Below are 24,229 nucleotides of genomic sequence, written 5' to 3'. Positions count from 1 at the left end.
GGTTCTGGGACCAGCAGAACACTCTTTAATGCCAAGGCCTGCCCAAGCACTAAACACATAACACCAAGCAATTGACTTGTATGGAGTGCTAGTGATAGCACAACACTCAACTTCCTAAGAGTTAAAATGTGCTGCTTATGTGGAGGAAAGAAATACTGAGTAATTTAGAGGTGTTAGTAGTATAGAGCGGCGGACTACAACCTAGTTCATATTAATTATAGAACAGAGAATGTTCTCAGCTCAGGTGCTGAAATAATTGATCAGAAAGGCAAATTACAACCAGTGAAAGATTTACAAACTCCGTCATGTTCAAATATGAGGATAAAAAACAAACATCCTTTATTTATTAAAAAAAAAAAATTGCCCAAATTGAAACTTATCTATTAGCATTTATCAATCTGACTTTATTTTTTAAAGGTCTTAAACATGCATTCGGTATAAAAACAAATAAAAGTGCCCAAGTTTTAAGAAACCATATGCTAACTAAGGATGTTACCTATATTTTATTGGATCAATATTTCTTAAGAGGTAGACTACTTTTTGCCTTAAATGTTTACACATTTCACTAAAAAACACTAGCCTGTAGCATAAAGTATCCCATATAAAACACAATGCCATTAAAAAAAACAAAAGGAATCCTGGAAGAGAAACCAGTTTGAATACAATAAATTGCACCTAGACACCCTTCCAATTATCCTTTAGGACAAGCAGAGGATCCTTCCAACCTGTACCCTTTACCCAGCAGGGTAATAGAAGAACTCTAATTCCTAAGTACTAAAATAAAATATTATATATAATACTTCCCAGTTACTTACAACGTTTTATCCTTAGCACATGTCAGTTTAAGATGACTCATTTTTATAAGCTCCAATGTTGATATATTCCAATAATAAATTTATTATTCAATTTATTTTCACACATAATTATTTTAAAACATTTCTCTAAAGAAATTTAAAGTATACATTCCATGTAACCAAGTCTAGTCTTCAAAAGAAGCACTCAATCCATTTTCTTCTGAGTTCATTTCTCTACAAGACCAGTCTTTAAAGACTCCTGGAGTCTAGCAATGTTGGCGTCCAGTGCTGCAAGGCCATTTCGAAAGTCTTGTTCATCACGAGAAGTGAATGTTGAAAAAGAAGAGACACTCCAGTCAGAGGTGAAGTCAGAATTTAAAAAGCTACCATCAGAAAGCGCACCACTTTTCACTTGAAAGGTGCTGCCCTGGCAAGTAAAGGGGCTGTGACACGTGGCTGGTGCCTGTGGATTCTCAGTGGCAGCAGGGATCTTGCAGATGGCTTCTTTAATTTTCTTTAGTAGCTGTTTATCCTTCATTTCGGCTGTTCTGGAAAGTTTCTCAAGTACATTTTCTGCTTCCTTTTTGGAAGAGTAACAATCTCCGGGTGCACACAACTTGTTTTCTTTTTCAAGGACAAGTCCACTGTTGCTGACCGGCTGTGGTGGAGCTACACTGATCTGTGGCTGAGGGGATGATCTCTTAGATAGTGCTGATTTCCTTTTAGAAGTGCTTCTGGAAAACGGGATGTAAATTGTATTATCCAGATCACACTCATCTTCTATTAAAGTTGTAATTTCACTTTCTTCATCAGAATCCTGTTTTGAAAGGGTAGAAATGATTCCAGGGGCAGACACCTCCTCTGTGCTCCTAGTGCTACTATGTTGCGGGCCTTTGGAAGGCAGAACACTTTCATAGGGCCTGTCTGGCACTACGTTTTTCTCATTGTTAACTGTAGAGAGCGGCTCTGAATGTGTAAAAGTGTGATCTGTTTCTAGCTTATTTAGGTAGCTCATTATGGAAGTGTGAGGAGGGATTGGGTCATGTTGAGGCTGTTTATCATAAAAGTTCAGAAGTGATTTGGTAAGATTATTCCCAGGCTTGCAGCGAGCAGTGTCCATACTAAGATCTGAGAGAAGCTTTGCCATACTGCTCTGTAAAGTTCTGTTAAGAAGAATTTAGTACACTAATTATTTTTTTACTCATTTATTTATTTATATATATCCCATCTTTCAAAAAAAAAGGATTTGAGGCAATGTCCGGGTCTTAATATGGAGAAAAGCAACTAATAACACAAAATCATAGAACATGCTCAGGAAAGAGTAAGTTAAAATAACAAATTATAAAAGATCTTGAGGTCTGTATTAAATCTAATGTTATATCTAAAAATAGAAGCTCAGAAATTTTTTCTCTTAAAGTATGGAGATGCTTTATTCTTGAGCAACATTACAAAATGGCAAATATACTACTCATTTGATAGTGTATTCTGTTAGTATGTAAGATATTTCTCTCCATTCAAAATATATATGCAAAGGACACTGGAACAATACTGGAAAAAAAAAGACAGAAAATTATCTGGCATAAACAGGTATAAACAACAGCGAAGTACTGAGAAAAGAGTAATGTAACAAAAACCACAAAGGGTTTGAAGTCAGACAGAAATAGAATTAAATCTTGGGCAAGTTACTCAACCTTTCTGAATCTTAAGTTCCTCAACTGCAAAATGAAGACACCTACTTCAGAATGACAATGAACATTAAATAAGATAAAATAATAAAATATAGAGGTAAAGTGCTTAGCACAGTTTCAGGCTAAATGGGTATTCATTTAATGGTAGCTTTTATTAGTATTCCTATTAAAGCCATTTTATACCAAGCCTTAGTCTATTTGAAATCAATCACATATGTTGTTACATACTGATAAAAAGAAACATACCAATTTTAAAAAAATACAAAAGACCTCAACAAGTAATTTTCAAGGATGACGACTAGTCAATAATATGTTTTAAAAGTTCAACTTTTAATCAGAGGAAGTCAAATTTTTAAATGTGATTTTTTCTTTTTTTTGGCCTATCAAGTTAACATAGTTAAATAAGAATAATATCCACTGTCAGAGAAGCTTGAAGAGGCAGGTTCTACTAGTATACACTTGTATTATTATTCTGGAGAGCACACTGACAATACATAAGAAGATTTGTATATCCCACGCTTTTGACTCATCAATTTACACTTCTAGGAATTTATACTATTGATATACATTATAAACAAGAGCCTGGACCCAAAGATATATTTACAAAGATATAATTTGAAATAAAAAATAGGTAGACTTAATACCTTTATCTTCAAATTTAGTAGATTGATTAAGATAAATGATAGCATAACTACAACAAAGCCATTTATAGTCATGTTGCAAAGAACGAAGACTTATGTGGAAATGTTCATTATATGAGGTTAAATTAAAAAGAGCAAACCATAAGTAACGTGCATATAATATTATTTTTATAAAAACATTTACATATATCCAAGTAAAATACTAAATCTCTATATTAAACAACAGTGATTATATATCTCTAGATATAAAAATGAGTTATTTTTTTTCCCTACAAAAGAAAAAAATTATTTTTTTCTAACTTGGCTTACACTGTTATCTGAAACATGCTCTATTTTGAGTTTTGATTGCTTTTCAAATGGCAATGGCTCCTGCCATATTTTTCTCATATCTCTTCCAAGAAGCTAATGAACTATTATTAAGAGACAAAAATATGCTATAGGAACATATCTTTAAAGGAATGCTATAATAAACAATGACCCACTAATTAATCCGATCAGAACTTCATACCAAAATTTTTATTTTTCGAAAAGGAATACATATTTATGTTGTTTCTTTCCAGACTTAAATAAAAATTTTATCTTTGCTGTGTACAAAATCAGTGATATAGAAAAGGAAGGAAGGGACAATGACATTAATAACAGCTTAATCTACAGAATTAATAGCAAACATTAAGTTTCTGATGTATAAACAAAATGTGATTCACCACTATCTCTGAAATTTAAAAAAAAATCTCTAATTAAAGAGATGAGTATATGTCGAAATTTTAAAGGAAGCAATATAGACACTGTAAGAACTATAAAGTGGATATATTTATATTTGTATTACATGGGGTACAGCTAAACACATGGATTTTTAATGCTTAGAAAACTGGCACATTTCATAGGACAAGCAAGTTTCTTTCTTGGCTAGTTAAAAAGATATACTAATTTAAACAACTATCAGCACTTGTAAGAGTGCTCTAAAAAGCTATAAGATTTACTACTTATTTATGAAAATATATTAATTTTCCCCACATTTCTAATGGTTTTACATGTTACAGTAAAATATAAAAAATTATAAAGATTATTTCAAAATTACTGAAAGAGAGAGTAGAAAGAGATGGTTTAAGATATTAGTTTAGAACTAATATCTTATGTGTACCTTCTAGTTTCAGTATCCTTTCCCAATAGTCTGAGAAAGGCATTCAGAAATTTTGTGCAATCTCTTTCTAAGAGATTATTTAACACGCATGCAAAAGACATACACAATTAGCATTGATGTATTGGCTAGGTAGAAAGCCAGAGGAGAGAAAGAGCAATTAGGGGGATCGTTTAATAAACTATATAAATGTCTAACCAAGGTACTGTATACTTGAAATTAATAAAATTAAAAAAAAGAAATTTAAAAAAAAAGACAATAAAATGAAAAAAAAAAGACATACACCTATCTGACTGAGGTGTAGTACTATGGGGTAGATGAATGTGAGAATATATCTGAATTGTTGGATGTTGCTACCTCACCTTCTAATGTTAAAGTAAAATTAAAGTGGCCACAGAAGCCCAACTTCAAGTACTGGAGATGTTTCTAATTAATTGAACTGCATAGGCTGTCAGTCACCAAACATACATCAACAATATGGGTGAATTTAGATACAATTATGCTCAAAGCCAGGCTTTTTGTTTTGTTTTACTTTTTAATTTAAAGAATAAAACAAAAATTGCTATCAATGGGTATACATACTTGTATTTTGAAGCTGTTACTTGACCTTCAGAAAATGTAGGGGTAGTACTAACCTTTATAAGACGCTGTGCTAACTTAGCCCACTAATGATTCTATAATCATTCAGAATTCAGTTAATATAATGAATGAGCTACCAGTCATGAGGCAGGATTTATGCCAGAATAAAGATAAAAGGTCTTTGACAACAATGAGAAAAAACTGACACGAAAATTCTCGAGTGTTACAAGAAAAAGAGAGCAAAGTTTATGCACCTAATAGTTTAGACATAGTCTATTCTAAGAGCAGAAAACATACAAGAATTAATGAGCTTTTTCAGTTCCTGTACTTCTATGTTAGGGTAAATGTCAAGAAAAGGCTTCAACTGCACACAATACTTTTTCATTTTTCATAAACACTAGAAAAAGGCAGACTGCGTGTTATTTTGAATGAGCAGATACAAAGATATCTTCTAAGAAGAAAAATCTCTCAATAATGGAGCATCTTCTCTTAAAGAGAAGCTATCCTTTTCAAAACAGGAAACAGGCTGAAGAGAGAATCCAAAATCTTGGCTCAAGTCTCAGCTCAGGCACTAACTAGCTGTGAAAGTCAGGTAAGTTCCTTCATTTCTTTGGGCTTCCATTTATGCTAATTTCTAGAATAATTATACTAATACTCTGAAAGCTGTTATTGTTAATTTTCTTCACAAATGCACTGCACGTTAGTTTTTAGTCCAGTTTATCCTTTAAAAAAGCTGTATCTTCCTGCATAAATCATCAAAGCACTGGAATAAGCTTTTTGCTTGATGATGTGAATATTTAGCAACTTAAATGATTAATTTTTTTTATGTTTCATATATATATATTTGGAACATAATATACAATAAATGTTTGTTGAATAAATGAATAGACAAATGAATCCATCCATTTATCTATCCATTGTCTCCCTGGTTAAAAAAAAAAAAAAAATGGCTAAAGTTTACTTAGCCTGCATTAGGCATGGAGTTGTTATACCAGCAATAAACTATTCTAGCTAAGGCCATGACATGTGCAAGAGTGAAAGAAAACATGGCTAGGAATTAAGAGATGTGAGTTCTAGTCCCAGCTCTGCTATTAAATTTCTATTGATATTTAACTTCCATGGTCTGTTTCCCTATTTATGAAGATGCAGATATTAAAATCTTCCCTCCATACATGAGGACAAATAAAATAATAGCTATGAGAGAGGACATTTTTTAAAAAAACAAAGTATTTTGTAAATAAAAGATAACATCAGCTCTGATTTTATGCCCATAAAGGAGCTGGCTTTTGCGGTATGAAGCAAAGATTGTGAGAAGAAAAGAACGCTCCTAGGAAACAGATTTCCTTTCCTTCATTTTCTGCTTGGGGCTGAAAGCCAAGTCCCTTAAAATGAGGAGATGTTCCCAGTGACATGTAAACAGCGGCACATGGACAATGACCATGCTGACCTGACATCTTGTTTTTCTTTTCCAAATAGACTATCTACCATATCTACTTTTAAAAAGTTTGATATAATTTATATAGTATAAAATTCACATTTTAAAACTGCACAACTTAGTGGGTTTTAGTATATTCACAGAGTTATACAAACATTACCACTATCTAATATCAGAACATTTTTATCACTTCTTTAAAAGGAACTCTGTATCAATTAGCAGTTACCATTCTTTTCCTCTTTCCCCATCCTTTGGCAACCACTAACCTCCTTTTTGTTTCCATAATTTTGCCTATTCTGGACATTTCATATAAATGGCATCAGATAATATGCGGCCTTTTGTGACTGGCTTCTTTTACCATAAATACTGATAACAATGGAGTTTTCACCCTCCAAAGTACTCTTCAGAAAAGAAATGCTTTTTCTTTGGAAACCTAAAGCCTTTCATAAGAAAGGACAGTCTCTCAGTTACTTTACTTTGAACGACAGTGGTACACACCAATGTTTTAGAAACTCTGACTGAGCCCAGTTATAACAATACATGGATATAAGAAGTGTCTTTTGCTTTCCCACTGTTCAATAAAGTCTAAGAGAAATTATTCTTTGAAATATGAATGTGGACAAAAAGCAATATTTGTATGCTAACATAGCTTATATAAAGTAATTTTAAATGTTTAAAATAATTAACAAATTAAATATTACATATATATTACTCTTTCATCTATTTCCCTAAAAGTTTGTAATTCAAAATGGTAGAAAAATGTTAATTTAAATGGATCTTCTCATTTGAAATACAAAGGAGACTGCTTTATATTCAAGATTGTTTTATATTTGGAACTATGTACTTCCAAGATCATTCAAAGGCATGGTCAGATCTGATGATATTCAGGCCTAACATATATGATTTCTCCTCTGATGTTTTAAAAAGTAGTTAAAAATCCAATTCCTAGGAAATGTCTCAAGAGAAAACTGAATCTTTTAAGTGTATATTATATAAAAATTCAGTGATAATAGTAAAGACATGGTAGGGAATGAAGGGATCTTGGGGGCTGCTGCTAACTCCCTCATTTTGAAACAAATGAGGCTCAAAGAGGCTAAATGACTTACCCAAGATCATATGGTATGAGGGTTTACTGTGCTAAGTGCTTATCTTGAGTCATTTCTTAGACCCCCCTATCAACCCTATTCATTTCCCCACTTTACAGTGGAGGTTTAGAGAGGTAAATAACTTGCTCAAAGTCTTATAAGCTAATGTATGTATGACAGAGCTGGGATTCCACTCAGGTCTCTTGGGCTTCAGAGCCAGAGCTCTTAACCATTCTGCTAAAAAAGTCTTCAGGTCCCCATCAGAGCCCTTTTCCTGGAACCACAGGATTTAAAAAAGCAGTTAGCCAGGTTCAAAATTTCTAAACTAACTAACTGGAACAAAAAATATATATATATTAGAAATTAGCAAAAACATCGACAAAATAAGAGAAAAAGACAGGAGAAAGAGAGGCAGATCTAAAAATATTTTACAGTTTATAGATATCTAATAAAAGGAATAAATTATTCAAATGTTCAGTCTTACCTGGTTAAGTCTCTCAGTTGAGTCACCTCAGCATCACGCTGACGTAATGTTATTCCCAATATCTGATTTTCCTTTTTAGCAGCTTCTAATTTAAACTGGGAACTTTTCACATTGACTAAGGCTTCCTCCAATTCTAAAATGACAAACAAGTTTTTTTCCTTATTCCATTTTTAAAAATCTGTCCATAATTACAGTTCAAATACATACCAATTTTTATTCTAGTTGTCTCAATGTCAAATTGCTGCTTATTATCAAGTATAGTTTGATCTTTCTCTTTAAATATGTCAGCAAATTTTTTGTTTTCATCTTTCTGATTTTCAATCACTTTTAAAAGCTCTTCGTTTTTACTCTGTAGTAATTCCTGGCTCTTCAATGATTCTTGTAATTGATTTTGCAAGGACTTATTCAATGACTGAAGAGAGAACACTGTGAGACAAAACAGATCAAATAATTATTTCCCCAATTTAAAAAGTACAAACCTGGAAAAGATCTGCTTTTAAAAAAGAAAAGACTTAGAATTTATTGATTTTGTTTAACAATTGTATGCTTGAGCAGTTCTATAATACTAAATTTTTTTTTTTTTTAATTGTTTGGCAGAAGTCATGCCTTTCTTTTCCAATTGATATTTTGGGCATTAAAAAGAATTTTTCTTTTTACTTTTTTAAATGAAAGATTAACACATACACAAATTTAAAAAAAAATTCAAACACCACGAAATACCATGATACCAATAATTCTCAATGAAGAGTCTCTCTCCAACCACACCTCCACTCTCCTCAGAGGTAATCATTATTAACTCTGGTATCTTTCTGAAAAATACCTTTGCATATAACATATTTAAATGTAAATGAATCACACTATAGTATACTCTGTTTTTAACCTTGCCTTTTTTCCCCCTTAAGATTTTATGTATCAGAACGAAGGTCTATGATGTTCTTTTTAACGGCTATAAAAGAATACCACACCATTAGTTTAAAAAATGAAGCCTTGAATAAAGGCTTACTTTGAGGCACAATAGTAGAATCTGGGCATTCTGGGTTGAACAACAGAGACATGGTCCATGCTCTCATGGAGCTGGCAACAAATCATTATTAATAGCAATAAATGGTCTCAAGGAAATAATAAGTACATGCATAGAGAATAAAAAGAGAAGCTACTTAGATTGAGAACCGCCTATCTTCCCACTTCCCATCTTGGCCTCCCTCCTCTCTCACACCCATCCTCCCTATCCCTATCATTTATTCAGAGTAAAATCAAAATTATCTTCCCCAAAATTACTCTTGTGAAGTCGAACACATTTATGAAGTTGTGTATTCTACTGGGTGCTTATATTTTTCTTATTCCTTTGTAAGAAATATTTATAAATTAAGAAAATTAAGCCTTTGTCATATCATGTATTACAAAAAAAGTTCTAATTTTGTTGATGTATTTTGGCTGTATTTATCATTGTGCTATGTGGAAAATGAAAAAAATTTCTGGGATATGTTCTATCAATCTTTTCCTTTGTGGCATATGAGTTTTTGTCAGGCTTAGGAAAAGATCCCCTCACGCTTTATGCCCCCACTCCAAAAAAATTCTCATCTTTTCTTCTAGTACTATTAGCTTTTTTCGTTTTTCTTTTACTTTAAGCTCTATGAGGCATAAAAACAATTTGACGACATTTGTCAAAACTGCAACTGTATATACCCATTGACTCATCAATTCTACCGCTATAATCTATAAAAATGCCCACGCATGTGCACAAAGACATATGTACAAGATTTTCATGAAGCACTGCTTGCATTGGGAAAATGGGGTAAAAATGGGGTAAGTACCTAGATATCTATAAGCAGAGGACTTTAATACATGATATAACTATATAAGCAGAATATCCAAGTAGTTCTTGAACAGAAACACATTTATATATTATGATAAAGAAACATATCTACTACATGTTAAGTGAATCAATGCAAGCTGCAGAAGAGAATATACCATACAAATCTCATTTCTATTTTAAAAAATCTCATTTCTAAAACAGAAAAAGTATTTTTATATAGTTCTATTAGTGCCTGTTACGTAGTAGGCACTCAGTAACTATTTATGAAATAAATCAATTCTATGTGAACAAAAGATATGTAAAAGGATATACATCCTTTTTTAAAAAAAAATAGGGTATATTATTAGGAAGTGATAGCACAAATCTTTTATTTTTTGTTTCTACACTAATTTAAATTTTAATAAGGAGTATTAGTCCTATTTTTTAAAAATTTTGATTAAAAAGAAAGTCCAATTAAGAAAGCTCAATTCTTTATCAACATTTCCAGGGCCACAAAGAATTTACATCAGTTCTGAAAATTCTTTTACTTACATTCAAGGCTGCATTCCCTAGAACCAGATGCCTTCTGAGATTTTTCTTGTTCTCTAAGTTGCTGGTTCAAAATTCTCAACTGCCTACAGAAAATAATGAAGAAATATAAACACGAATGTAAGAATTCCAAGCTGATTTAACAGTGTACATTTGACAGCCTTTTTTAAAAGACAACATAAACCATGGTAACCTGGAGGATCTGATTCCTCAAACAAAAGATAAAACCAAATAAAACCATGCTACTGCTATTATTTATAGGCCTGATTGCCAGGGATAACATAAAACCTTCCCTCACTAGAAAAAGGTTAACTTCTCTGATTTTTCCTTTTTCTTTTTTAGTTCTCTTATCTTTTCAGTGATGTCCTATTTCTTTCATTTCTTATCTCTTCTTGCTATTTTTGTCTTCTCTGTATTTTCATCCTTGCAGTAATGATCTAACTTTTTAAAAAGATGTGTCATAACTATGAACTAGAATGCCTATAGGGACTGAATGCTATCAGACATCTATCTGCTTAGTTTGTCACACACTGAAAAAATTTGGAAACACAAATCTATGCTTCTGATAATTTCTTTATTGGAAGAAAAGTCATTATTTAAGAGAATGCTAATAAGTAGGAACTCTGCTCCACAGTGAACTCCATAATTTGTAGCTGCTTCATAAATAAGAACATACAAAAGGAACTACGAAAGTGTTTTCTTTACTTTAAAGAAGTTAACACTAATAAAGGTTATCTCTTGTATCTTTCCAGCATTACTTACCTGAAAATATTCTGCCTTACAGTATTTGTTTTTGTTATTGAGTCTAAAATGATAGTGCACTATCCCATTATCATTTACATGTATTAATGCCAAATGGATTAAAGAGCAAAACATAAAATATACAAACAAACCCAACTATACAAGTTTTAGGTGGAAATCTATATATCTTGAAGTGAGAAGGCATTCCTAAGCATGACTCAAAATCTAGCAACCATCAGGGGAAAGAATGAAGGATTAACTATATCAAAATTTGAAACTTGTTCTCAAATTAACAACCTAGTAGAAGACAGCTTCCACATGTATAATAGAAAAAAGGTCCTCAACATTTAACCAGCTCCTATAAATCAGCAAGAAAGGCAGTAAAAAGCGACCAAGACTAAGAATGAGCAATTCATATAACATAGAAATGGCCTATAAGCATGTGAAAAATGCTCAGTCTCACTAGTTATGAAGAAATACAAGTTTAAAACAGGAGCTATTTTATGGCCATGGGATTGACAAAAACAAAAGGAAATAACACTATTTGTTGGTGAGGGAAACGTGGTATAGGGAAATGAATTCACCCTATAATTCCACGCAATTGGTGGGAGTCTATTGGTATAACTATTCTAGATGGCAATTTGGCAATATCCAGTAAAATGTAAAAATGTTTCATAATCTTTGACAAAATGATTTAACTAAATTATCTAGCCTCAGAAATAGTTACACATGTGCAAAACATCTATAATCTTGTAGCTCTATACAAGGATGTTCTCAACAGCAATATGTAATATTATCAAGTTAGCAACAACTTAAAATGCTACATAAATTGTGGTGTATCCATGAAATACTAACACACAGATATTAAAAAAATGAGACATCCATATGTGCTGACATGGAAAGATCTCCAGGACACATTATTTAATAGAATTCTGCTCTTCTGAAGTTTCCTCCTTTATGACAAAGAATGCAGATCTAGAAAAGGCAGCACAGGCTGGTATCGACAACTCCAACTGGAACACTTTTTGTATTTTTCAGAAAAACAACAGGTGCTGAGGTCCTCTTACACACCAAGTGTGTGATAGAAGCTTTCCTTGGTCAGATTCTTCTCTTTTCTTTCCTAACCTAGCCAATCTAAACTCTTCATCACTTATTATAAATCTCTCTCAACCCTACCCTCCTCTCAGTAAAATGCTTTCCTATTTTCACTAAAAATAATATGTTTTTAGGGACAAATTCTGTTATCCTTCTGTCCCAGGGTGTACAAATTTATCCATATGTATACTAATCCTCACTTCTTTCTTCTAGTCTTAGAAAAAGTGAGCCTCATCAACTCACTGGATCCCATCTCCTCCTATAACCCAAGCCCAAGGGACTCCCACTCCTATTTCACTCCCTTCACCTTCTCCACCTGCAGCTTCTCCCTCTTTACTGGCTCATGTGCCTGAGCTGAGAAGCATAATAAATTGCTCTCATATTTAAGAAAACATTCCCTCTAACCTAACTGTACCATTAGCTACTCTCCTTCCTTCTCATTCTGGGCTTTCAAAACATGATTGTTCTATACACTAGTACAGAGATTATTCTTCATTCTACCTTGGTCTCTTTTGTTAGTTTATTTTGGATGTTATGCAAAGATCTCTCCCTCTATAAATTATTTCTTTCTATAACTTATTTGATATCACTTTTTCTTAGTTTTCCTGCTACTTCCTTAGTTGCTCCTTCTCAGATTTCTTTGACAAGCTACTCTTCTTGTGTTCTTTCTCTAAAAAGCTATTACCCAGTAATGTACCCTCAAATGTGTTAATACTCTATACCTTCTTGTGAATTTACCACTTCTACACTGATAACAAACCACTTGCTTTTATCATCATTTCCAGTGCTCAAAACAGTGCCAGGTCTATAGTAAAAGCTCAGTAAAAATGTGTTCAGTGAATAACTCTCAAGTCTACATTTCTATCCTGGACTAAGTTCCTGTGCTCTACTTGTACCATACATAAGTCCAGATGGTCTAAATGGCATTCAGCATGTCTAATCTTAACTTATTGGCTCTTTCCCATTACATCTTCTAATTTAAAAATAAAATGAAATAAAAATCTGTTTGTTTTTTTATTATTGAGTTGTATGAGTTCTTTAAATATTTTGGATATTAGCCCCTTATCAAAGGCGTTGTAATGGGCAGAGGACCTGAACAGATACTTCTCCCAAGAAGACATACAAATGACCAACAGACACATGAAAAGACACTCAACTTCACTAGCTATTAGAAAAATGCAAATCAAAACCACATGAGATACCATCTCATACCTGTTAGAAAGGTTACTATCAACAGGACAAGTAATAACAAGTGTTGAGAGGTTGTGAGGAGAAAGGAACTCTCAAACACCACTCATGGGAATGTAAATTGGTACAGCCACCATGGAAAACAGTATGGAGGCTCCTCAAAAAAACAAACAAAAACTCGAAAAAACTGAAAATATTTATCTGCAAAGATACATCCACCCTAATGTTCATAGCAGCATTATTCACAGTGGCCAGGACATAAAAACAACTGAAGCATCCTATGACAGATGATTGTATAAAGATGTGGTACATATATACAATGGAAGATTACTCAGCCATAAGAAAAGATGCAATATATATACATATATATGTGAAAGACTGTTGAATCGCACACTTGAAACTTTTTGATTTTATTCATGTCAATCCCAATAATTTTTAATAAAAGAATAAACTTAAAATTAATCAATTAAAAAAACAAATAATCTGTTCTTTTTCTAGTAGCTTCTACCTGGAAGAATTACGTTATCATCTATCAAATGACCAAACCAAGACTGAGTCAGCCCTGGCTCCTCCCACTAACTCTCATTTTACTGGGTACATACTGGTCTAATATTTGAGTCTAAATATTAGAAAGGAAGTGGTCATGAATTTTAACTTTCCCTATAAATAATAAGGCACTCTCTAGCTCAATGGTTCCTAACTGAAGTAGGACCCCTTCAATCATCCAAAAAATTTGGGAATGGTTTTTGGTGGTCACAATGAATGGGGCACTATAGACACTCTGTGGGTAGAAACCAGGAAGGCTAAATGCTGAGCACTGTCAGGAGTCCCAAACAAAAACTGTCTAGCCAAAAATGCCAAAAATGCTAAAATGCCATAGAAACAATTCACCTAGTTATTTTTTATTTAAACCCACAGGATGGCAATAAACTCCAGGAAAGTCCTGAAAGATTACTTTCTGGCTAAAAAGAAATGTATAGTTTATAGATATCCAAACAGGAAAAAAAAAATTGTTGTTTGAAAGTGCTAAAAAACAGTTTTTAATGAGCCAATGCATTCCAACTTTCATTTGTAATAGAGATTATGGATGATTCTAAATTGTAATGAAAATTATGGATGATTCTAAGTTAAGATTTCCAAAGAGGCACAAAAATTCCTACACTTCTGCTGGAAACATCATTCTGCTAATAAGCATAAATTTGTCAAATTCTTCATTTTTCAACAATTTCATTTTCAGAAGGTCAAGTAAACAGTGGCAATAGCATGCAAGATAATCTTTAACCTCTAAGGATACAGAGCCAGAAAGCTCTGGTGCCAAAGTCTATAGAATTAGTTTAAGATATCAAACTAATATCTTTTTAAAAAAATTAAAAACAAACAATGAGTAAAGTAGTATCATTTTCCTAAAGGGTTCATAAATTAGTTCCTAAAACAACTCTAAAATGTTCTAAGGAATAGAAATAAATAAAACTATTGATATTTCCAATGGTCATAATGTTAAATTCTGAGACTAAGTTCTGGTAGTTTGTTTAAGAAACCAATTAGTTATACCTTTAAAAACTAACTTAATTTTAAATACATTACAATATATTCTTTTGTTCCACAAAATACACCTAAATATTGAAGTATAAATAAATTGGTCTCTACTTCCTAGCAGAGGCAACGTAGACGTATAGAAATTAAGATCATTGTGCTCTAAAATAAAACTGCCAGGTTTGAAACCTATTTCTGTTATTTATTAGGTTTGTGACCTTAGGCAAACAACATAACTTCTCTGTGCCTTGGTTTCCTCATCTATAAATGAGAATAACAAAACACCTACCTCACAGAGTTGTGAGAATTTAAAGAGATGACACATATAAAGGTCGTTCATAGCCTGGCACATAAGAAGCATCCAATAAATGTTAGAAGAAATACTATTACCGGTAGTATTATTTATTTTTGGTTTTGATTTTGAAAAACTTATGTTTTTATCACAGAGAACACGTAGGCCAGGACTGAAGACAATATTATTAGAATTTAAACCCAGCAACCTCATCATATGTCATAATATCTAGAGACTAATGATTATTAGAGAAATAATCTTAAGCAGCTAAATCTTACTAGGTGTTGTCCCTTTACAGGTTCCAGATCCATGAATTTAAGCTACTTTCTAATAAGAATCCTATTTTATTAATTTTCAGTTTCTTGACAATATTTATACAAGTCCTTGCAGGTCCTCTCTGGCTCAAGGTCTATAGCTCATGCAACCGTAATGCCCTCTTAGGGCATACTCATATTGCAGTGCTCCAGAAGCACCTGAAAATGTGTTCCAATTCTCTCCAACGTATACTGGTAAACAGACACCGGATTGGTGGCCTTGGTGGTCATCAATGAAATATTCAAAGTTAAGATGTTATTGATAATATGTTAGTGATTTCTATATTTCAAGATTAGATCCCTGGTTTACATCCTAAACGTAAAAGGTTTACTTTCCTAAATAAGACTATAATTCCAATATAAATTAAGATAACCAAAAGAAAAAATACCTAAAAATTGAAATGACTTTTTGCTTACATTTGAGTGTGATAGGGTTACTAGTGCTCACCCATATCAGGTTCTCCTTTCCTTCTGGGGTATATGAAAAGTATGGGAATTTATGTCTCAGATGTTTATAGGCAGGGCCGTATGCCTTATTTTAGCCTACGAAATATAAGTAGAAGTGAGATTGTCACTCCTGGGCTGGGGCATGTAAGAGCTGGTGTGCCATATCCATGTTCTTTTTTTCCTGAAAAATACTTATTGAAACAGTGGCCTCATAATGGTGGGAACCTAAATCTTTAGTTATAGGATGAAAGAGAATCTCTGATGACCCATGTTGATCTTGGTGTGAGGGACAAAAAGCTTTTGCTGTGTTATGCCACTGAGATTTTGGAGTTTATTACTGTAGCATAGCCTACAATAGCCTGATAAATACCCTGAAGTACTTCATTTTCCTCTCTATAAACCACCGAACAATAACAGAGATCAAAAGAGGCAGGAAAAAATATGGACTAGTGGGCAAAAGTAATGAAAGCATTAGAGAATGCTGGGAATGTTTGGAAAATGGGGAAGAAAAAGTAGAAACACATTAAGACAGTAAATCTATTTTCTTTATGGAGCACTGGATAATCTCACTTGACACCTTTTGTTCTGGCCATGAGATATCTCTGCATAGACAAAAATACTCAGAGCAATTCTTACCTGCGTAACTGAGCATTTTCACTTCTTAGTGGCTGCATGGCCAGTGCTATTTCAACTTGAATGTCTGTATTTCCACTTATTGCTGGAAGAAGAAATATACACGCTTCCAAATCTGTAATCAATCTCTGAACTTCCGAATCCTCTACGAAAGGCAGAAGAAATGAGTAAAAACAATATTATAAATTATTTTTTGATAAGATTATTCTCATGTATTACTAAATGGAAACATTTTTAGATATGTACATACTTGCTATAAAATAAACTCGATTCAATTATTTCTAAATCTAATACACAAGTCCTATTTTCCTTTTTCCTGCTGCCTACATTGGATTATTCAGAAAAATTCTGAAGAAGTTAAATTCAGTAAACTAAAGATTAATCTTAAATCAAAGGATTATTATATTATATCAGTGATTTTTTTTTCAGTTACAGAGTCTAGTAGAAAGTAATTTATACCTATCTCTTAGTTCACATTACTAAAGGACTATTGCACTCCTATAACTGCTAAAAGGTTTCCTATAATTGATAATGTATTCACATTTAAAACACAACCTTTGATCCTGACATAAGCAAATAATTCACTCACTTTAGGTGAGTCGATCTGGCAAAATACTGAGAGAGGGTCTATTAAGATAAGGTTCTATAATTTAATTTTCTAAAGGAGATTTAACATAATCGACCACACTCATTTGCTGTAGTATCAAAAGCAGCACTATTTTAGTGACTAATTGGGGAAGTGGTTGGCTTTGTAAGTGGCAAAAAGACACAGGTTAGAGGATGGATTTTATATCCTTTGTCCTTTTATTTTTGTTCTTTTATTTCCATTCAAATTTTCTAGGGACTGAAAATATTTAATAGTATTAACTGTCTGTACTCAAAATAGGTAGGAAGTATATTCTAAGTTACAAAAATAACTCAATCTCACAGGTATTTTCACACCCTAATGAAAGTATATGCACACAGTAAACAACTGTGCCCAGTTACTAAGCAGTCCCCTACCAGTCCTTTGCACAGTGGTTTCGCTCATAAACACTAGAGGCAAAGACCTGGGCTTCACCATTTTCTAACAATATAGTTTTAGTCAAATTACTTAACTCTGGAAGCCTAGATTTCTTCACAGTTAAATGGAGATAACAACGGTACCTCATAGGGTTGCTGAAAGGATTAAATGAGATACTGTTCTCCAAGCCTCAATTTCCTCAATTGTAAAATGGAAGAATAACAATACCTTATAGGGATGCTGTGAGGATTAAACAATATATATAAAATGACACAGTGCCAGGCACATGGTAAACGTTCAACAAATGATAGCTAATATTGTTACTATTATTATTACTATGTTACCATGGTTAAGTACTTAGTTAAGAGAACAGTAGTAAATTGAAGGCCTAAAAACAGAGATTTTAATATATTAAGCCTTTAGATTAATACGCCCACTATATTTCTACAAATATATTTTAAGATTTGATATTTCATTTGTCAGTCTGTAAATATTAAGTATTCAATCATTGCTTCTACAATCAATGACTGTGTTTTCTAAGATGACAAACCTATAACTCACTCCAAGCAAAAGCCATTATTTGGAATATAGTGCACATGTAATAGAAACAGAGGAATACAATCTGGCTCAAATATCTCATAACTCCACTTAAAACATTTTTCTTGATTTAATTTTTAAAAAATCACTAAAAGTAAACTGAAAAAGGCATAAAAATATTTGGACCCCTAAAAGTTTATCTCTATAAATTCTCTTTGGTCAAATATTTTCAAGATTACTTTAGATCAAGTAGAATGAATACATACTTGTAAGTAAGACTTTTAGGTATTCCCTAGTACATTTCAAATCCACAGGAGAGAAGAGAGATCAAAAACTAAAATAAAAGAATAAAACTGGGCAGAACACATTTCCTTATTAAAAAAATATTGGCTCATATAAGAAATATTAGCAAGACATATTTCTTTGAAAAATACCACAAACTCCATATTGATTTGTCTAAATTTTAACTGACTAAATAATATGACACTGCAATATAGCATTAGCACCACGCTACAGAAAATAATAAAAAAAAGTAGTCATCCACCTTGCTCTGCTAACAAGGACTTCAGCTCTCCCAACAAATACTTCACAGTTCTAACTTTTTCAGCACTCTGGTTCCCATTTTTTGCCTTTTGGACATCTTTTATTCCCAAATCTCGCACATGTATGTTTAAATCCTTTCCTTCACTTGTGACCTCTTCGGTTTGTTCTTTGGCACATTTTTCTTCATTAGTGGTCAAGAAAGCTGGCTGTAATACAGTGGCGCTTCGGTGTGTCTGACCATCTGGATGAGAACGCAACAGATGCATATACGTTTGGAAACACTTTAGTAGGTCTGATTCCTTAGGAACTTCTTGTTGTGGCAGAATACCATTAGCAAGATCCAGCTGCTGAGATGCTGGAATAGTTGGTTTGTCAGTTTTGGGCAGGCTACACGGAACTCCAGGACTAGTACTGAAGGAATTCTTTAGATTATCAGTACAGTTCACAGAAATTGTTCTATGTTGTGATGCTAACTGGTGTTCACCATCAGTCTGAACTTCCTACAAAAAGAAAAAAACAAGCCTTCAAAAGTGTGAGCATATTAGACTCATTAATTATAATAAACAAGAGCCAGAAATGTTAGAAAATGACTTTTGCAAGATAGAGTTATAAATTACCAGTGAGTAAGCTGGAGTTCCTCTTAGTACAATATTCCAGTTTTTTATCACCTAATTAGTTTACTCTACAATATGAGAACATTATAAAGCTGCGACTAAAACAGATTGTTTACAAACATCACACATGGTTTAAAGGCATCAAAAATTAGTCCACTTTGGGAATAAAACAAACTTCGACTTTGAGAAATTGCATTGTAAGAAAATAAGTTCAAACATACGAAAAGTTTTGTACATACTTACAAAAATGTTATAGTAAAAAAATTGACTGTTGCTTAAATGTCTAACCATAGGGAATAGACTATAGTATATCCACTAAATAGAGTATTAACAACTTACTAAAATTTTAAAAAGATATATATTAATAAACGTTTACCATTAAATGTTAAGTGAAAAAAGCAGTACATAAAACTGTATAAAATTTAATTATGACTATATTTTTTAAAAAACAAAAAACAAAATCTACATAAATAAATTACTGGGAAGTACTCTCTCAATGTGTTTGGGTGTTAAGTATGGATGATTTCTTTTTCCCATTGATATCTCCACTTCTTTCTCCCTCACCATTGTCCTTAAAAGTACATAAAACTTTTATAATAAAAAATAACTTGGAAAAAATAATTGGTCTTTACACAACCTAGGGCATTAAGATACAATCCGAATTCAATTTTCTCTCTTAAGGATGACAACTTCTAAAAAGCAAATAATTACTTGGATAGCATATAAACTGTACCTACAGAATGAACCACTGGAGGGCAGGGTAGCTGCTGAGGTAACTGGACTGGAGTGGAAGTTGATAAGCCATAACTAGAATGTGGAGTTGCCTGAGATTCCAAAAGAGAGTCTAAAAGGTAAGAGAAAAAAAAAATTCACATCTCACACTGCTTATATAATAACCATGTAACTTAATTAGAGTTTATATTCATGCTTTTAAAAACATCATTCATACGAACCAGAACCAGACACAGTATGGCAAGGAACAGTAGGAATTCCATTAGGGTTGTTCTTTGAAGCCAACTTATTCATCAGTGACATTTGAGTCTGCACATGCTCACAGAGGGCTTGATAAATTATGGGTGAATACATTCTATAATGATCTTGGAACGACCAATTTTGTGGTATATCTGATGAGTCTCTTTCACTTCCGGCAGAAGCTTCAGTAGGTATCTGTTTCTTACAATCTGAAGATACTACTGTAGAATAGGAAAAAAAGTTCTGAAAGTATGATTCTTCAAAAAGTTTTATCATAAGACATTAGGGAAGAAATAGGATAATCAGAAGTAGTCAATTCAATATATGCCTTATCACTATCACCTCTAAATAAAATTACCTAGAATTCTTTTTTTACAGTTCATCATCACTTAAGTTCTCCACTCAAAAATTATCTGTCTTTAAATTCTCTGTTAAACGTGATTTGTAAAATTTCTCCTTTAATTATAAAACCCCTTTTTAAGGGTGCTATTTCGCTCTAAAATCCAATAAAACTCTTACACCTTGTGTCTTGTCTAGTTCATGCTCTTAGGAGAAAATGGAATTTAAAAAAAGCAGAATACTTTACAACTATTCAGATGCTTTGATAATAAACAAAAATCAATCACTCCATCAGAGCTTTGAAACCAAGAATAAAAGTGAACTTAATCTACACATTGAGCCCTCAAACAAAATCCTAATCTGGCATTTAAAGTTCCTGAAGCCTGACCACAATATCCAAATAGCCATGAATAGTAGAAATGGAGAAATTGTGGTATATTACAGAACACTATACAGCAATGGTGAAGAACACATTACCAATATGCACAACTACCTATATAAATTTAACAATATCTTGTGAAAGACATCAGACACAACACTCTACAGTGTACAACTGCATTTATACGAAGTTCAAAAACAGGAACAACTATCCAATGGAGATAGAAGTTAGAAAAGTGGATACCCAGGGATGAGTGCTTAGGTAGTGATGAGGATATCGATGAGGCAGGAGCCTGGTAGGGTGCTGACAACATTCTATATCTTCATCTGGGCGGTGAATATATAGAAGCATACATATGCAAAAATTTATAGAGATTTATGTACTTCCTTTATGAAAGTTATTCCTTAATTGCTTAGAGTGAAACAGTGAAAATATTTTAAATGGTATAGAATTCCCCAAGTATATATTCAGTTTATTAAAAATAAAAACACTGCTAAAAAGTATAAACTTACATGTAAAAACAAAAAATTAAAGGCAGATTAAATACTGTAACTAATGAACATAGGAAAAATTTTAAAGACTATTAAATTAAAATGTAGTATGCAAATGGTTGGAGATGTTAGATGCTTCCATTTTGTTTTGGGGTATGCTTTCTTTTGAGATGATCTGTTGCTGAGAACGTATTTCCCAGGCCTAAATACAAGTTCTAACAGTATTTAGATGAATAATTTTTGGCAAATTATTTAGGCTCTCTTGACTTCCTCTTCCTCATCAGAAAAATGATGACAATATTAGTATCGATAACTTCATAAGATTGTTACGAAAAGTAAATGAGATAACATTTGTAACGTATCAATGTCTAGCACATAGAACTCAATAAATGTTACCTCTATTACCAAAAGGCTGCAGTCTTAAGACAAATAAATATTTCATATTCACAAATTTTCCATCTGATTTCAATAATATATCTTTAAGTCCCCTCTGAGGTTATTACAACCAAAAATATGTATACTTATTCTTCACTATCTGAATAGATGAGCTACAACAAAATTAACATTTCTATAAAATTATTTCTTATTGTAAATAGTTTTATAATAAAACAATTAGAAAAGTAGCCTCTAAAATATTGTATCTTTGAAATCTAAAATGATGGATGGTGAGCTCATAGCCCATGGTCATCTGGCACACAGCTCTTCCTTTACTCTTGATTTGTTGGTCTCTCTTCTGCTTTTGGATTTCCTTTGCCCCATTTAATATAAGAATTGCTTGGTGTGAAGAATTTTCAGATTTCACATTCACAGGTCCCAGGGATTAGATCATTCATCTTCTTTTCGAAGGTTGGTTTTCACAATCTCTGATAAAGCTAAGCTACAATATTATGTCTCTGCCAGTAGATGTCATCATCCAACATAAATTAATGAACTTTAAACAGACTTCTTAAAATTCAAAGCCTTAGAATTAAAATGACATTTTGCTCCTTTATTAATCAGTCCATATGAAAATCTACTGATAGTGTTGAAGATTTATATTTAACAAAAAATCTTAAAGCAAATTATCCAAGACATGTTAAAAACAATAAATGGATATAAAAAAAATTACATTTTATTACTATATAATTTTAAAATAAACAAACACCACCAATACAAATAAAGCATATTTTCTTGTCCTTGTTCATTATACCAAAGCGCCGTACATGAAAATTTTACCTAACAGATTAGGATGGCAATGTGTCTCATTGATGTCAGTTGATAAACAGAATTCAAGAAATGAAGGCATTCGGTCCACAAAACTTTTTCAGTCTTTGAATTCCAGCTGTTGTACAGCACTGTTGCTTGGATGTACATGCACTGTCTGATAGGTAAGATAATTCCGGCCATTCAAATGTAAAACAAATATCTACTGCAGATAAGAGCTGCTAGATGCCTAAAAGGACACTTAGCCTAGATGGAGGCAATCACTGTTGAAAGAATTCTGCCTGTAGTGGTTTATTTCCCCAAGGTGAGGGCAGCAATATATATGTTACTGAAAACAGAGCCATGTGTCTACAGTATTCAACACAGTTATCAAACTGCTTATTAAAAAATGTTTTTTCTTTAAAGGTCAGGAGCACTCTAAAGTAAGCTCAATGCCTCTCTGCCTCCTTATTCCCAGTATGTATCTAGGTGGGCGGGCTTGACTCCACAGACACTAAATGATCAGGCAGGTCCCAGGCAGAGGTACTTAAGGAGACCATTCCTCAGAAGAAGGTTAACATAAAATAGTAAGATAATGTATGTTAAAATTAAGATTATACATAGATCGTAGTTAACACACTATAACAAATTCCTTAAAATTCTATTTATGATTTACTTCACTTGTGGAGAGATGGAAAAGAACAAGTGCTGAGTGTGGTTTTGTGTACTGTTGAGCACTGTGATAACAGAGCAACAACTGCACAGCTGCCAACCACACACACAAAAAGATATCCTTTCTAGACAGTGCTGCAGTTTAGTAAACTAGAAAAGACAGTCTTTGAACCAAAAGAAAGGAAATTTCTGCTTTTAATGAGTGAACCTTAGGAGTAAATTATTTCTTAGGAGAACTAATTTCTAATACTGCAATCCTAAAAAAGATTGTCCTATGGGAAGTAGGTCCTTCCTTCTGATGACTAAAATATAGAGGAAAGGATGATACAAATATTGTATCCTGATCACAGGACAAAACTACTGATCTAATTCAAACAAGAACTTAATGCTAGAGGACCAGAATGCGTGATATGCTCATCTGCTCCTCCAAATCCATCCTGTACTCATCTCCACTCTGCTCTCCTTAAGATGCTGACCTACATGGATTATACTGCTAAGAGCAGTCCTTCATGGTGTCTTCTGCTCCTACATGCCTTCCTGGGTATACCAAGAAAGTAAGACTTTGACCTAAGCTCTTTACTTGGGCCTATTCACAGGGTTATGTTTATAGTAAGTAAACAACCTTGAGGGGTAAGGTAATGTTTCCCCTGAGACAAATACAGGTTCGCTTACTATGGATTCCTCAATTCGGCGTCTCTCGGCTGAAACTTAATCTACAGCAGGAATAGCATCCATCTGAGTCTATCACATCACTCCCATAAGAAATGGTGATGAGGGGGAACCAACACAAATATGCTGATGTACATGCGGCTTGCTGTAGTACGTATAATAAAGTCCTTTGTCTCTGACCCAAGAGACTTGTGTCTGTCTCCTGCCAGCATCCATAACATAGTAAGGCTAACGTATTAGCTCGTAAGAATAAAAACCAAATTCCAAACCTGATATACATCAACAGGGCTTCAGTTGAATCCAATCAATGAGAGTCTTGAAATTACCAAGGAAAGGAAAAAGCAATGTCAGAGTATTTATTCCCAATCCGTTTTCTATGAGGCCACCTTGGGCAGCC

The 24,229-nt window shown here is 33.0% G+C and overlaps 1 protein-coding gene across 4 annotated transcripts in view; it reads right to left on the bottom strand.

The window, feature by feature from the left end:
• Positions 1 to 314: 314 nt before the first annotated feature.
• The window catches only part of CCDC14 (coiled-coil domain containing 14), a 33,253-nt gene continuing 9,338 nt past the window's right edge, over positions 315 to 24,229 (bottom strand). For 2 of the 4 annotated variants that reach the window (XM_016159383.2, XM_036219356.1), the window contains 8 exons: positions 20,082 to 20,321; positions 19,866 to 19,972; positions 18,516 to 19,014; positions 16,435 to 16,576; positions 10,192 to 10,274; positions 8,052 to 8,270; positions 7,845 to 7,977; positions 315 to 1,957 (listed from right to left, as the gene is read on the bottom strand). In XM_016159383.2, coding sequence (XP_016014869.2) covers positions 1,021 to 1,957; positions 7,845 to 7,977; positions 8,052 to 8,270; positions 10,192 to 10,274; positions 16,435 to 16,576; positions 18,516 to 19,014; positions 19,866 to 19,972; positions 20,082 to 20,321 — 2,360 coding nt within the window. In that variant the 3' untranslated portion in view covers positions 315 to 1,020. The remainder of the gene's footprint in view (positions 1,958 to 7,844; positions 7,978 to 8,051; positions 8,271 to 10,191; positions 10,275 to 16,434; positions 16,577 to 18,515; positions 19,015 to 19,865; positions 19,973 to 20,081; positions 20,322 to 24,229) is intronic. The other 2 variants (XM_016159384.2, XM_036219355.1) reach the window with 1 other exon arrangement.

Source organism: Rousettus aegyptiacus, unplaced genomic scaffold (assembly GCF_014176215.1).
Source record: "Rousettus aegyptiacus isolate mRouAeg1 unplaced genomic scaffold, mRouAeg1.p scaffold_m13_p_4, whole genome shotgun sequence".
Taxonomy (NCBI): domain Eukaryota; kingdom Metazoa; phylum Chordata; class Mammalia; order Chiroptera; family Pteropodidae; genus Rousettus; species Rousettus aegyptiacus.
This window is presented reverse-complemented; position numbering and strand designations above follow the sequence as displayed.